Here is a 16,414-nt window from a genome sequence, read left to right on the forward strand (position 1 = left end):
ATATTTTTAGATTTCTTGTAAATGTCATACTCTTTGTCATATTTTTAGACAGTGATTTTCGTATCTTAAAATTTATACAGGGTGTCCCAATATTCCGTAGATACAGAACTACTACGTATTTTTGGAATAAAAATATGTTCATTTGACACTATTTACCTCTATACAAAAGTGCTTGGTTTGTCAGCTAGAGGGCATCAAACTTTAAAAAAATAAGCCATAACCATCGCTGACGCCGTTTTTTTTTGGATCATACGGTATATATCTCTTTAACAATTTTTTCACGCGATTCTATATTAAAAAAAAACATGGCGGGTGCACTGAAAAGAATAATTTATGCATTATTGTAAACTGTAAATTAACTAAAGTGAAAGCAACTCATTTTTTCTTCGAATAACATATGGTATAGCGTTTAAAAAATTGGAACACCTTGTATTATTATGGTATTTATGCGTATTCCACAAAATGCTATATCCGTTTCACTGAAAACCTATAAAAACAGCAGGCACCATTTAAAAATTGTATAATAAGCAAATAAATGTGAAAATTATGGTAATGCTGCCCGTTCTGAATAATTATTAATAGCGTATAATGCGAGGAAATATTAATAATATACAAAATAATAATAAAAATTTATTGTAGAAAATTTTATAACCAAACCAAACAAGTTCTAATCAAAGCTAAAAAAAAATTCTCAGGAGCAAAATCGAAGATTTGCCTTGATTTAAGTAAAAACAACTTCCCATTTAGCTGCATTCTCCGCCGGTGCTGCCACCATCGGAGAATATCGTAAACAACTGGTATGCTAGTAGGGCATAATTGAGGCTATTTCGGCTATAACGAAATTTTTTAAAAAAAGATTAAAAAAAGTATGTCATTAATATTGCACAAATTATATTTTATCCTCTCATAGTATATGTCTATTTAATTTTTTGATTATGTAAGGAGCACTTTGTTTACTCAGTTGTTTCGTCGAACTGCTTGAATCCATTTTTGCTATTGATCAAATCGGTGTGAGAAGCTATGAAGCTATAAAATATTGTGTCGGGAGAGTTGAATATCCGGGAAAGTTGAGTTAATGAATGTTATTGCACCCAACAACGCCCTAATTACGCTCTTCTTCACGCGTTAACATTTTTTTAGGCAATTTTATTAACATTTGAAATTGTCACAACACAACAAGAATTCGTTCGAATTCTTTTTCACTTATTTTTTACTACTTGAAACAGCGTTACATCACACAAACCTCGTACCTGAGTATTTTATAGTTTCAATAATTGCACTAGCAAAAAACTAAAATATTTAAATATTAGGACAAAACCCCGATTTCAATATTATTTTAATGCGATCGACATCACCGAGGCGTCAACTATACAGGGTGTTTCAAAACAAATGCGAAAAACTTTAGGGGGTGATTCCTTGTTCAAAATAAAGGGTAGTTTGCTTCATAAACGTTGGGTCAAAAGTCAACCATTAGGGAGATATCGCGGTACAAATATGGCGGAAAAATAATGTTTTTATTTTTTATGTTGAAAACGAAAAGAGATAGACTAATGAAATTTTATGGAAGCATTACTGTTATGAAAACACACTTTCAGGTAATTTTTTTACTTTTTTAAAATGAGTGGAACGGGTTGAAATAAACTACCCCTATCATTCTTGTTAACGAAATTTAAAGAAAAATCTTATCAAACACATGCAAGTGCATTAATTTGGATAGTTTAGTTTGTTTAGAAACTTTTTTACCTCTTGTGTTTTTTTGATAAAACTCACCGATTGGAAATTAAAAAATAAAATGTAAAGCATTACATGTCAGGACAAAAAACATTTTTAGATTAAGAATCTAGTGATAATAACGATAATAATAATCATCTAGATAATAACGTATTGCAGTAGAGTAATGTCAAATAAAATAATATTAGGAACATCCTAAAAAAAGTAACAGCGGCCGACTAGATTTTTTCCTAAAAAATTACAGCAGCCCACTAGATTCTTTATCAGAAAATGTTTTTTGTCTATGCTTTACATTTTATTTTTTAATTTCAAATCGGTGAGTTTTATCAAAAAAATACAAGAGATAAAAAGTTTCTAAACAAACTAAACTATCCAAATTAATTTTTTTGCATGTGTTTGATAAGATTTTTCTTTAAATTTCGTTAACAAGAATGATAGGGGTAGTTTATTTCAACCCCTTCCACTTATTTTAAAAAAGTGAAAAAATTACCAGAAAGTGTGTTTTCGTAACAGTAATGCTTCCATAAAATTTTATTAGTCTATCTCTTTTCGTTTTCAAGATAAAAAATAAAAACATTATTTTTCCGCCATCTTTGTACCGCGATATCTCCCTAATGGTTGACTTTTGACCCAACGTTTATGAAGCAAACTACCCTTTATTTTGAACAAGGAATCACCCCCTGAAGTTTTTCGCATTTGTTTTGAAACACCCTGTATATTGATAATTTCTGATTTCTACCGTAGAGTGCGCTGCAGTCGGAATTTGTTGAAATCAACTGAAATGCACCAAGCCTATAGATATTAGCTTCAAAAATGCCTCAACAAAAAAAATAACTTAAAAGCAACTAAATGAACATCTGTTGTTCCTTGGTGAGATGAACCGCCTATTTAAAAATAGACATATTTATTTAAATTCAAAACATTAATTTTTAAGACACTCTGTATACATAAACAAAATTATTGATTTTTAAAAATATTATTCACAAACTAGGGAGAGGGAAATCAGGCGACGAACAGAGGTGATGTTTGTTAGATAATAGCTTCTAGACTACCATTCGAGACGCATTGATATTATTTTGGTTCTTGAGTTTTGTGACAAAGAATATTATTAAAGGTAAAGTAAATGTTTTCTCACTATTTAACTAATGTTAACTAAATCATATTGTTTTGTTTTCTTGTTGTAATTCTGTTCTAAAGCTTTTTCATTATTCATTTGATCTGACAAAGACAATATATAACATGTGTATACATTAAATGGAATCTATTTATGCTGTAAATAATTTCAGTTTAAAAGTAATCTAAATAAAATCGTTTACTGTTCCTTCGTGCCGATGTTTGTGGTTTGTGAGAATAAGAGCCTTGTTGAGTGTACTTACAATTTTCGACCTTGCATGGGCGAATATCTTAGCTCGCAAAAGGGCAAACAAAAACAATAAATAAAATAATTCATAGAATAACTTACAATTTATTAAATTATAAGATATTGGCGCCAAACCTCCAATTTAGGGTCGATTCCGCAACAAGGGACTTCGTACCTACGGGTGGGGACCCGTTAAACTAACAAAAAACTCTTCAGTTTTGAACGATATAAATGTGGCATGTTTTGAATGTATTAAACTATAAACCTAGGTATGAGGACAGTTTCTATATTATTATTTCTCTTTTATTAAAGTTCAGGACAGCATAGTTAGATTCTCTGGAATAGTGATCATGGTTTTCTCTGCCGTGCTCTTTTACATGTGAATTCCAGGCAGAGTACGGCACTCCTTTCATTTCATTTAATAAAATAAGTAGGGCTATTTACAAATTTAGCGTTTTATTTACATAACCTATTCTCCTCAAATTTCCCAAAATATTGCTTTGTCGAGGCGCATCCGAGGTAATCACAATAAAAAAATATTTAACACAACGTAGGTTCCTTTCTTTCATTTAAATTTCTTGTTATACAGTTGGCCAAAATATTACCTTTTCAACTTTGTTGACGAATTTGGGTTGTTACACTACATTGGCGAATCTTAAAAATCCAAAACTATGAATTTTAAAAGTTTCAAGTTAAAACAAAAATATAATTATTATGCTATAAGTTCGCATGTGTCTAGAATTGGTTAAAAATAGATTTTTTTCAGCAGGCCGACCGTGAGTTTTGCTATTATTACATTCTAGTTACTTTGTCAAAAGTATTTTTATAAAGCGTGTCTTATAACTCGATTTTCTATTAAAAAAAAATAGTGTAATAGTAAGTACCTACGTCAAATAAATGAAGTTTATACCATGTGTAACAGATTTGATAATAAATAAATGAAAGCATGTTCTAAATAATCTAGTTATAAGTCCATTATAGTTGAGCATTTTTTTAAGCAAAAAACTTTTTATACAGGATAGCCAATACCACCAATTTTATCATTTTAAACGCGACACCTTGTTTATTATTCAATTTTCGGATTATTTACAAAATTCTAAAAAAAAACCATATACAGGGTGGGTCAAGTTCGACGCTTTTAAAGGAAAACACCCGTTTCTATACAGGGTTGTTCACCACATACGACACGGAGTATTGTAGCTAAACGATGAGATTTTTACAAATTGTAAGTTTTGGGTTCGATGAAGGACTATTAGAGGTACAATTTAAAAATAATTTTACAAGATACAGAGTGTCCCAAATAAATAAAAAATTTCAAAGTTGTATTTTTTTAAATGGAACACCCTGTATATTATTACATTTTTAGTTTCTACGATTAAAATAAAGGTAAATTTGATTAAGGTTTATTATACTTAAACCTTACCGTTTTTGAAATATTTTCAATTTTGTGAAATTGCAGTAAAAATTTTAAAGCTTCATTTCTCCAAGGGTATCAATGTTTTTAATACTAAATATTTAATGAAGTTTATTTATTGATCAGTTATTGAGTTGCAATAATAAAAATAATACTACCTTATACAGAGTGTCTAAAAATTTATTTTAAATAATTATTAGCTTCAAACGGCAATAACTTCTTTAATTTAAATGGAATGCCCTGTATATTTTAGGAGAAACAGATGCACAATTAAATTGTCTATCAAATTGTATTATACCACTTTTTACCTATCCCTTCAAGTTTTCGTAGAAAATGCATTTTCTTATAATTTAGACCTCATTTATCAATATATCCATGGAATATTGACATTTTAATTGTTTTTAAAGCAACAAATGTACAAAATGTACAGACTAGTAATATTATCGTTTTCAGCACAACGATAATATTACTAGCCCATTTGTATGCAAAAAGAAAACTATTTAAATCTTTATAAAAGAGTATACCATTAATTAAATATAACACCATTATTTCCGCCCATATACTAATTAATGACATACTTAATTGTGTTCGTTAATAAATTATTATAAATATATGTTGATTTTTGTTTTTTTTTTTTTTTTTTAATTAATTTAAGTTATCAAATTAAAGTCTTTGTTGTTATAAATAAGCATTTATTAAAAAATGAAATATCATTTTAAGGTGTTACTTTTTATCACACTGTCTAATGCCCATACAAAATTCAGTTTTTTAGTATTTGGAGCAATTATTATTAATCAACGCAAACAGTCAGTTAATGTAGTTTGAATACTGGAATAATATTAATTGGTCCTCTTTAACAAATATTTAAACAGTTTTTTTTATTTTTTAATGAAATAAACGAATTATATCGACAATATTAGTATCTGTCATGTATCTGTACTCTTTAAAAATTTGGTACATCTTTAAAAATAATCTAAAATGTCAATAGTCCATGGGTATATTGATAAATAAGTTCTAAATTACAAGAAAATGCATTTTCTACGGAAACTTAAAGAGATAGGTAAAAAATGGTATAATATAATTTGATAGACAATTAAATTGTGCATCTGATTCTCGTAAAATATACAGGGTGTTCCATTTAAATTAAACAAGTTATTGCCGTTTGAAGCTAATAATTATTTAAAATAAATTTTTAGACACTCTGTATAAGGTAGTATTATTTTTATTATTGCAACACAATAACTGATCAGTAAATAAACTTCAGTAAATATTTAGTATTAAAAACTTTGATACCCTTGGAGAAATGAAGCCTTAAATCGACGAAAACTAATATCGGTGTCTGGAGCTCAATTTTTCTCAAAAACATTATGGTGAAAATCGCACATCGATATCTGTTACCGTTTATGAGTACGGGGTGTTCTTAAAAAATGTGCATTTCTAACAAATCGCTGTAACTTTTTTGCTGTGGAAAATTTTGTATTTTTGTGAAAACATTTCCTAAGCATCTTTTTACGTAGAATTCGATGGTTTAAGTATATTTTTTTTAAATTAATAATTCAGGAGTTATCAACAGAAAAAATGATTTTTTTATTTGGGACACCCTGTATATTTTTAATTAAATGAAAAGAACCTAAAATTACCTTTCCAAAAATTGATATTTGAGCCACTTTTAGTAGGCTTTGGACCCCTTATTGATGTTCTGCCCCTAATGGAACTGGAAAACATATTTTTCCAGCAAGACAGTTATCAGCAAATTTTTGCAGCCAATTTCGAGAATAATTGAATAGATAACCAAGATCCCTGACGTTGGCCGTCGTGGCCGCCGGACTTGCATGTTATCCTTAGTGAATTTTTATATTTGCGGAAGAATAAAGGTTCTTATTTTTAAATTGTCCCTATAATCTAGACATGAATTAGAAGTAGTTAGGAAGGTATCTTTCACCCCCACTGCTATTATTTTTATTGTTATTAGATATAGTTTAAATATAAGGTTTTACTTTTGTTTTGTATCATTTGATCTAAATTTGTTATTTATTGTAAGTATAATTTTGTGTTGTTATCTGTCTATACATACATAGATTTAATTCATTATTAGTATTATTTTCATAAAATATTTAATTTTAATATTACTATTTATTTTTGTTCATATAGTTCATTTTTTGTTGAAATATGCAGTTATTTTCTTTTAAAATTTTTCACTGACATTGTTTCCATGCCCTTTTTTTGGGTTTCTTTTTGTATTATACAATAAGGAAATAAATAAAGCATTATCTATCTGTCTATCTATCTATCTATGTTGAATGTTGATGTTGCTAAATACAGTTATTAAATTGTTATAAAATTCTGCATCTCTCATTGCAAATATTATTTTCGTTTTAATTGCTGCTCACAGCAAGAATATTATTTGCCATTATAGCCGGTGCCGTTCAAAGCCTCTATATCTCGAAGAGGAATCGAGCGAAATGCTTATTTTTGGAAAGGTAATTTTAAATTATTTTCAATGAATTAAAAATATACAGGGTGTCCCATATAAAAATCAAATTTTCTGTTGGTAACTCTGAAATTATTAATTTAAAAAAAATTATACTTAAACCATTAAATTCTACGTAAAAAGGTGCTTTGAAAATGTTTTCACAAAAATACAAAATTTTCCATAGCAATAAGGTTACAGATATTTGTTAAAAATGTACAATGTGCGGTTTTCACCATCATGTTCTTGATAAAAATTGATAAGATATACAGGGTGGTCCGAATTGTATTCTGGAAACTTCGCCAGCAGATTCTGCAGATAAAAATAAGTAAAAAAGTTTCTATAAATGTATGTCGTAAAATGTCTAGTTTCGGAGATACAGGGTGTAGAAGTTTCATTTTTATTTCGATTTTTCTCAAATAATTTCTGAAGTAAGGTCAATATTTGGATCAAAATTGGTGTCCGGAAGTTTTTTGACATGAGAAATTTGATTTTGATGTCAATATGACTCCTATTTGTACGGGACGCCCCCTACATGTGTTTTAACTGTTTTGAAGAGTAATAACCAAACCAAACCAAACCAAACCAAACTTTTTGTCCGTACCTGTATAAAACTACTGAGTGAAAAAATATACGTTTCCGTGATTTTTTACTTAAAAAATGTCTCTTGGTAAAAATCGCTATGAGTAACCGTTCTGAAGATATTCAGAATGGAAATAGTCAATACAATAAAGTACTTTTCACGCTTGCGTAATTCAAAACTGTTGAACTGAAGCTGTTTGAAAACCCGCATCTTTGTATCTCTACTCATAAACGAGACCCCCATAAAACACACAAAAATGGGACACCCTGTACAGCAAATTCCTCACTACTGGTTGTTTATTTTATTTATTTCTGTTAATTTTTGATCATCCCTCGTAATACACTTTCTCTACGCTCATTTTAAAGAAGACTCGATAACAAAATGGGTATTTATACGCAAATAGTATGGTAATAGCTTGTTATACAAGTTTATGTTAATTTCAGCTGCATTATATTCGTTTTTCAGTAAAACCGTCGTATTTTTATGTAATAATAATCTTGTGTACCGACTCAATCAGGGACCAGGCTTCAGTAGCGTCTCACGAAACCAGTTTGGTATTAAATGTCGTGCATGATCAAACAAAAAATGGACAGTGAAAACCTATAGCGTTAGAAAATTACACCTTATTTTAGCTAATTTTGCTTAATTACTTATTTATCGCATTCTTTAGAGCAAAATGTATGTACCATACGATTGAAAAAAACGGCGTCAAAAACGGCTGGGAATGACAATCTATGATAATTTTGGCGTGGTCATTTCCCAGCCGTCTTTGACGCCGTTTTTTTTCGATCAGACGGTACTTCTTTACTTGGAAATTGGTTTATTAGCAAAAACTTATAGTTCTCCATATACCTATCAAAGTATTAATGAAAAATTGATAGAATTTTAGACTGAATCTAAAATTAAATAAAAAAAATAGTATTTTTCAATAAAAAGCATAATTTAAAGCAACCTGTATACTCTAAAATAAATTTTAATTATGTACTATAATATTCCCTAAAACTAATATACAGTATGTTCCCGGATTGTCTTTATTACTGACATTTTGAGAAAAATGCATTCTTCATAAAAAAATTTGCTTGTTCTAAAAAATCCCGTTTATAATTTTCCAAATTTCGATACCGTTTTGAAGAAAATTAATAAAGACATGAAATTAAGAAAATTCTACCAATAAAAATCTATCAAAGAATGAAAACGAAGTTATATTACCACAGAAACGCGTTTTGATTTTCAGGACAGAAAAAATTCAGCCCTAATTTGATGTTTTCCTTAATTTTCTCTAAAACGGTATGGAAATTTGGAAAACTATAAAGGGGATTAACCATTTTAGAACACGCAAAAAATTTTATGAAGAATGCATTTTTCTCGAAATGTCCATAATAAAAAAGTTTTTTTTCCTCTTGTAAAGACAATCCGGGAACATACTGTATATCCCCTTCCCTAAAACTAATGTACTATGATACAGCATAGTATTTAATATTTTTACTAATTCTCAAAAGTGCTCTATTATTACTGGCTGACACTGCACAAAATTCAATCCAACAAAAGTACATGCTTAGTTCAAAATTAAAATATTTTATAATCAATAAAAAAAATAAAACACTAATTTTCGGCACCCTGTATACCCTAAACTAATGTTTGTTTTATTATTCCTTAAAATTAACGTTAGTCTCTTTGATATTTTTTAGTAATTCTCCAAAGAAACGACATAAGTTAATGTGCCCTATTAATTGTTATTGGTCTACTCTGTAAAAAATTTGATCCAGAAAAAGTATCTACTTGGTTCAAAATTAAAGGATATTAAAATCAACCAAAAGAGTGGCTTAATTCAAGAGAGTAGTATTAATCCTAGCGGGCGATGAATTTATAAATAAAACATTTATTTGTGTCAAATTATTAATAATTTTTCGAAAGTTTTTTTTATAAATCTCTATTAAATATAAAAAACCTCATGGTGAAAGATGGCACTTACCTTTAATCACATTCCTCGCGTACTTTCTTATCCCTATCCTGCAGATCGCCAAATTCACCAATCCCTGCTATTTCTCGCACTGCTACAACAATTCACTAATCACCAGATTTATCACATATTCCAAACACCAAAAAAAATACCGAATTTTCGTACTATTTCACTCCTGTACGATACGATCCATTTCACTCCTGTACGATACGATTCAAACCAAACCAAACACACACGCGCGAAAATAACTTATCACCCACAAAAAAAGCGTTTTTTTTCACCTATTTTACGCAACAAACTTGAAATAAAACCTTGTACACCTACTTAAAAAAATTTGTTGACACCGAAAACCGTGTGTCTTTTGTTTTACGACAGCACCACAGCACTGAGCGAGTACGCTCATCCACCGGCCTTCTGCGATCAAGAACCACCATCAACATACGCCATGCCGGCTATTTCTTCAGCGAAGGACATACCTGAGAATCGCGGACGTTTAGAATGTACTGGGAAACACGGCGGGATGAAGGAATTCGATCACAGTCAAAGCGTAAAAGGTAGAGGAACGGAAGAACTGGCGATGGCAAAGTTCAAAATGAATTTTACGCGAGATGAAGGCTTGAAAATGCGATCTGTGCGAGTACCTTGCGCTATTTGAGTGAAAATTCGCGACCACCGTACTGTTTTCGGCGGGCGGGTATTTTTAGAACGCGCGTTTCCGTTTATTTTTCGCTAGTTTTTTTCATTTTCCTTGAAATATACTGAATAACGCGCCGCTAGAACAATCGCAATGTTGTGTATTGTTAAAATTAGTTAAAAACGAAAAAAATCAATAAATATAGGCGAAATATGAAACTAATTAGCTTAAATTACATAAACTCATTAAAAATATTTTTAATCTTGAATTACCGCGAAAGGAAATTTGCATTTTATGTATTGGATCGGCAACCAACAATACAGTCTTATTCAACTAGGGGTTTTAAAATTTTTGTAGTACTTTTAAATGTAATACTGTGTGAATTATGTTGTGTTCAATAGATTTACTATAAAATTACCATTCTAAAAATATCAAATCTCATAATCTATACAGGGTGGTTTTCGAAGTATGACCATTTTTGGTTAAATATTATACACTTACAAAATTGCAAATTATTGATATGCTTTTAACAAGTAGTCTCGCCTTCATGGACTATATTTGCTTAGTATATACAGGGTAAGTAGTGAAAACTGTATTAAAAAATATTTAACCAAAAATAGGTAAAATATATATCACACTCTTTCAAATTATAAAATATATATCTAGTTAGGAGATTTAAAAATATGAATAAAATCATCTAATGACTCACCTTGTATACACCATAATAAATAATCTGAATTAAATAATAAATAATTACTATATTTTAATTAAAAACCTGTTAAATAAAAATCAACACTAAAGTTATGCAACTACAAATACACAAGTTTATTTTTTCAACTTTATAAAAAATTTAACTACAATCTGATTTTTTCGTCAGTTTCTGATCACATTAAAACTCCAAACGTACTTTAGTACTTACACAGGTATTTTATTAACATATAGGTATAATTTTAAGAAAAAAATCTACATTGTTATATAACTATTTAACTGCAGGTTCCTCCTTCTTGGGTTTCAAGTAAAAATAGAGCCCTAAAAGGGCACAGCCAGTATATGTCGCAATAGTGACCTGAAAAAAACAAACAAATATATATTTAAACATAGATAGTTATATTTTTTAAAGGGAACTGATCAACTGATTAGGTAACAAGAATCTTACGTTTGCCCTTCCTCTGGTGGTAAGACTGTTAAAATATTTGCTGAAGCCCTTCAGGTTTGCTGCTTCTGGTGGGTCTTCGTGTCCTGCCATTCTAAAAACAATCGTTTAATGAAAAAATCACTTTAAAATTGTAAAATTCTTACTTGAAATTTCTTGAAAAATAGAACAGCAAAGATCAAATGTGCACTGACGACCGGCTGATAGATGACAGATGACAGATATCAATAATTCCTATGTTATCGACATCTATCAAAATCTTTTTGTACTACTTTAAAAAGTTGTAATAAAAATTATTTTGTTTATTGTATAGTGTCCGTAAAGTTAATAAATCATATTCTTAATGTTTTTATTTTATAAATTCATTTTCCCCTAAGAGAAATAGTTGAATATTTAAAAACCTGTCGTTTTTTTGTGTAGAATTCTATACATCCAAAAGTTACATAATTTTATCACCAGAGCAAAAGTCAACTTTTCCGCCAGCAAAATCCGCCATCATCCTTTTCTGATTTGGTAGTCGAACGAGTTGGATCGTCGATTTAACTTTTTCTGACGAAGAAATGTCTGAAACCCTTCAACTTAAAGGCACCCTTTTGGGGCACAATGGGTGGGTTACGCAAATCGCCACAAACCCCAAATTTCCCGACATGATCTTGTCGTCGTCGAGAGGTAAGAAGACTTCTCCTTTTTTTTTTCAATGTCTGTTTAGAAATCTTTTAATTTTTTGATGTAGGATAATCATCTTTATTTTAATTTAATCAGACTTTATTCCCAAAGAATTACATAATGTTTTTAAACCAGTATTTTTGTCGTTTATTCCGTTTTAAGTGAAATATAGTAGAAAATTGCTATGACTTGCTCCATGCATATTTAACATAGCAAAACTCTTTTCCAGACAAGACCCTTATTGTATGGAAATTGACTCGCGAAGACACACAATACGGAGTACCCCAAAAACGTCTCCATGGACATTCACACTTTATTTCTGACGTAGTCCTCTCCAGTGATGGTAACTATGCCCTATCGGGTTCCTGGGACAAAACCCTACGTCTCTGGGACTTGGCTGCAGGCAAAACCACCAGGAGATTCGAGGATCATACTCAGGTTTGACTAGATTTTCCTATGCCCGGTTATGGCAGAGTTTTAAATGAAAATCTTTAATTTTTCTTGAGACTTACTGTAATAAATTTTCATATAAGACTCTGGACCTTAACCTTTATATGTAAACGGTTTAATAATTCTCTCTTTAACAACAGCTAGAAGATTTTTTGTTTTTTATTATATTTCTTCAGTTACGACAGAAGATTTTTGCTGCAAAAGGGTCCTAAGATGTAAGTATGCATTTTCAAGAAGAAAACCAACATTTATTGGGATATTTAAAGTAATTTTTGATTGTATTTTTGTACCTTCCTATAAAAGCACCAGTCTGATGTACTAAAATCATTCTGGTTGTTGCAGGGAAGGAAAGTATATCTATTTTTGGGTGCGGAAGAAATGATTTTAACTAAATTTCTATCCTCAATCTTAAATAGTACACAGGTTCGGTCTTGCTATATATTTTGTCCAGAGAAAGGATATACTCATAACATTAACAATAATTTTTCTATGGTATAATTCATAAACAAATGTAATTTTTTAGATTTTCTGAGTCATAATGGTATATTCTTCCACTGGAAAGAGTATAGAATAATCTCTTAAAGAGTGATAGGCATACTTCTGGGGTTGAAAAATTAAGATGTATTTAAGAAAACATTGTATAGGCATGTTCTAATGAAAAAAATGTATTTTCATGTATTATAATGATAGAATAAGTAATTTATAGCTATTCACACACGTTTTAACATTAAATATTTCTGTTTAGGATGTGTTGAGTGTTGCTTTCTCAGTTGACAACAGACAAATTGTATCCGGATCTCGAGACAAAACAATTAAATTGTGGAATACATTGGCTGAATGTAAATACACAATTCAGGAGGATGGACACAGCGATTGGGTTAGTAAATTTCACTCTTTATAGTAAAACTAAAATAACTAGTCTTATTTTTTAGGTATCGTGTGTGAGATTCTCTCCAAACCACGCCAATCCAATCATAGTCTCAGCAGGCTGGGACCGTATGGTTAAAGTATGGAATTTGACCAATTGCAGGCTAAAGATTAACCATTCTGGACATGCAGGTTACCTGAATACAGTTACTGTATCCCCTGATGGATCGCTGTGTGCTTCAGGTAGGATTTTGATGATAAATAAAAGTTTTGGTAATTATTGGGAAACCTGGAAATTATCAGATTTTCACCAAAATTGTTATACAACCTATTTTGAGGTCGTAGATTACGAATCTGAACTTTTTTCTTGGCGGTCTCTTACCGTTTTTCAGAAAAACGGAAAATTATTTCAACATTGATTTTTTCTTTATTTCGGCCCTATAAAGTAATAATTTCACTATATTTTCATTATATTATAGTTTATCTAAAAGCCACACTTGATTGGGGATAGAGAAATGTCCAAAATTTTACTGAAAAACCCTTTCTTAACAAAATAACAAAGAAAATTGAAACCACATTGAAGTTTGACATTTGATATATCCTTCTTTCTCTCTCCTATGTAATGAGAGAGACAAATATGTCCTAGACCTAATCTAGAAATTTGAAAATTTACAACGTTGCCATATCTTCTATTTTTTCGGGCGATTAGAGATTTTAAATAAATCACCTATTATGAGATCGACAATAATTAAATATACGTACCTATATCCACAAAGTTACGCGGAAGAGTGTTGATTGCATTGGTTACAACTGGCCATTTCCAGTTTTCGCAATAATTACCCAAGTTTTTAGTGATTAATTTTTATGATTTTTATTTTAAAGGAGGAAAAGACTGCAAAGCCATGTTGTGGGATTTGAATGATGGCAAACATCTTCACACTTTGGATCACAACGACATTATCACAGCTTTGTGCTTCTCACCAAACAGGTATGTAGTTACAAAAAAATATATGGTACAGTCAACAATGATGAAATATTTATTGTTCTTGTTATCAACTATAGGCTGTCCAACAACTGTCATTTTAATTTCAATGTAGTTTATTTTACAAAGAAATAAGTTGGTACAAGCGGAGTGCAAAACGGGAAATTAATATATTTAAAATTGCAAATGCAAAATGCCAAATATTTATCATTTTCTGGAACGCAGGTTATTTGACATAATTAGAGACCAATAATAACCTTTAATTTGACAATTTTCTTAATTGACTTTTTTTCCGTCGTCGTCTATTGAAATCTTCCCTGAATCATATAACAGTATATTGCCAACTGTTTCATTCATTGTTGGTTGCACCGTACCATACTTTTAAAATGCTTATGATGAGATTTTTGGCCCCTTGATAGTTTATGAAAGGGTTTATGCGGATATGGGACTGATACTTTTTTTCCTAACCTAAAAAAACTTTGATATCAAGAAACAAATATTAAATATAATATTTCTTTCCAGATATTGGCTCTGTGCAGCTTTCGGTCCTTCAATCAAAATCTGGGACTTGGAAAGCAAGGAAATGGTTGAGGAACTCAAACCGGAAGTTGTATCACAGTCGCCTGGATCCAAAGCCGAACCACCACAGTGCTTGTCATTGGCGTGGTCGACCGATGGTCAAACCTTGTTCGCCGGTTACTCAGATAATATTATCAGGGTATGGCAAGTTAGCGTGTCGGCGCATTAAAATAAATCCGTTTTTTATTTTATATATGTGATAAGAATAAATCTATCCGATAGAATGTTTGTATTTTTATTCTGTAAATATTAGCCTGTAAGAGTTTGTAAAATGAGTATTTTTTAAATAAATTTTTAATTTAATTGTCTATAGATAATGTCTTCGGTGTTTATGATTTCTATTCCTTTTTGTTGAATTGCACTGCTATAAAATGATCTGTTTTGTCCAAAAAATATAATCTCGAACTAATTGGGACGAGATTTAAGTCAATATTTCTTCAGTTGGAAGATCTTTGCTGCAAGAAGGACCTAAGATGTAAGGTAAGTGGGCATTTTCAAGAAGGTAACGAACATTTATTGATAAATTTGAAGTAATTTTTAAATGTGTTTTTGTACCTTCCTATAAAAGCACCAGTTTGATGTATCAAAATCTTTCGGGTTGTTGCAAGGAAGGAAATTATATCTATTTTTGGGTGCGGAAGAAATGATTTAACTAAATTTCTATCCTCAATCTTAAATAGTACAAGGGTTTTAGCCTTGTATATGAATTTTTAAAGTAGCTCAACCTAAGACGTTTATGGATGTAAAGCACCAGATGGCGGGGCGTATTTCACAGTCTTTTACTACAGAAAAATATTTTTTGTTGCTCTGAATTTTGAAGCGACCAATAAAAACAGAGAAAATAAAAATCGATAATTTTCGGACTGTGCCAATTGGTTACTAATCGACCAGATACTTTTTGTCTATAGATATGCTATAAAAGCTGGTAATTATTCAATTTGACCATTGTAAATACCCGACAAATTCCACAAGGCCGACGAGGCCGATGCTTTTCACTGATAAGAAAAAAACTTGTTTGTTTAGATAATTTTCGAGATATTTTTTCTTTCTGAATGCACATTTTTAAAGTATTTTATATTTTTTGTCAGCTTGATCTATTATACTGGTCGCACGTATCGAAGTTCTGTTTCTTCTAGTTTTAAAAAATGTTCTTATGTCTTTGTAGTTGTTGTGGTTGTAGTGTAAAATTAGATTAATTTTATTAAGTTTAATTATAATGTTTAGTGTAGAATACCAGAATTAGTTTAGTAGTGTTTTTATAGTTTAGTATTTTGTAGTTAAGTAGTAGGATGAATTGAAGGGATAATTTAGTTATTTTTTCTTTTTGTTTGGTTAATTAGTAAGTTTGATCATTTTTTCAGTGTAAAGTACAAGAAGTAGTTGTGTAGTGTTTTTATAAGAGATTATTTTCGTTTATTTTGTAGATGAGTGGTGAAGGTATTTGGGTATTTTTTCTTTTTGTTTTTCTTCTAATTGTAGTAATTCTATTAAGTATTGTGATAGATACACTATATCTTCTTTCAACTTCGTTGAAAAGTGCTTATCATATAATTTTGGTTTTCTGG

At 30.2% G+C, this 16,414-nt stretch overlaps 2 protein-coding genes and 1 long non-coding RNA gene across 3 annotated transcripts in view; 1 reads left to right on the forward strand and 2 right to left on the reverse strand.

Moving 5' to 3' along the window:
- LOC115884380 (ankyrin repeat domain-containing protein 6) overlaps positions 1-10,184 on the reverse strand; it is a 131,687-nt gene extending 121,503 nt beyond the window's left edge. Inside the window, exon 1 of the mRNA XM_030902939.1 lies at positions 9,531-10,184. The gene's annotated coding sequence lies outside the window, so the exon portion shown is untranslated. The remainder of the gene's footprint in view (positions 1-9,530) is intronic.
- An 872-nt stretch (positions 10,185-11,056) lies between these two features.
- LOC115884284 lies at positions 11,057-11,521 on the reverse strand. The gene is made up of 3 exons (XR_004050537.1): positions 11,452-11,521; positions 11,309-11,399; positions 11,057-11,218 (listed from the first exon to the last, which is right to left on the reverse strand). It is a non-coding gene; the product is annotated as an uncharacterized LOC115884284 (long non-coding RNA).
- A 217-nt stretch (positions 11,522-11,738) lies between these two features.
- LOC115884283 (guanine nucleotide-binding protein subunit beta-like protein) lies at positions 11,739-15,073 on the forward strand. The gene is made up of 6 exons (XM_030902817.1): positions 11,739-11,974; positions 12,201-12,409; positions 13,167-13,298; positions 13,354-13,531; positions 14,171-14,276; positions 14,793-15,073. Exons 1-6 carry the CDS (start codon positions 11,866-11,868, stop codon positions 15,016-15,018), a joined length of 960 nt encoding a protein of 319 aa, XP_030758677.1. The 5' UTR covers positions 11,739-11,865; the 3' UTR covers positions 15,019-15,073.
- The last annotated feature ends 1,341 nt before the right edge of the window (positions 15,074-16,414 follow it).

Source organism: Sitophilus oryzae, unplaced genomic scaffold (assembly GCF_002938485.1).
Source record: "Sitophilus oryzae breed Bouriz unplaced genomic scaffold, Soryzae_2.0 scaffold_227_pilon_pilon, whole genome shotgun sequence".
In the NCBI taxonomy this organism is placed as follows: domain Eukaryota; kingdom Metazoa; phylum Arthropoda; class Insecta; order Coleoptera; family Curculionidae; genus Sitophilus; species Sitophilus oryzae.

Coding starts and splice junctions, on each gene's coding strand:
- LOC115884283 (XM_030902817.1), top strand. CDS start 11,866: ATGTCTGAAACCCTTCAACTTAAAGGCACCCTTTTGGGGCACAATGGG. Junction 11,975..12,200: donor GATCTTGTCGTCGTCGAGAG/GTAAGAAGACTT, acceptor ACTCTTTTCCAG/ACAAGACCCTTATTGTATGG. Junction 13,299..13,353: donor AGGATGGACACAGCGATTGG/GTTAGTAAATTT, acceptor CTTATTTTTTAG/GTATCGTGTGTGAGATTCTC.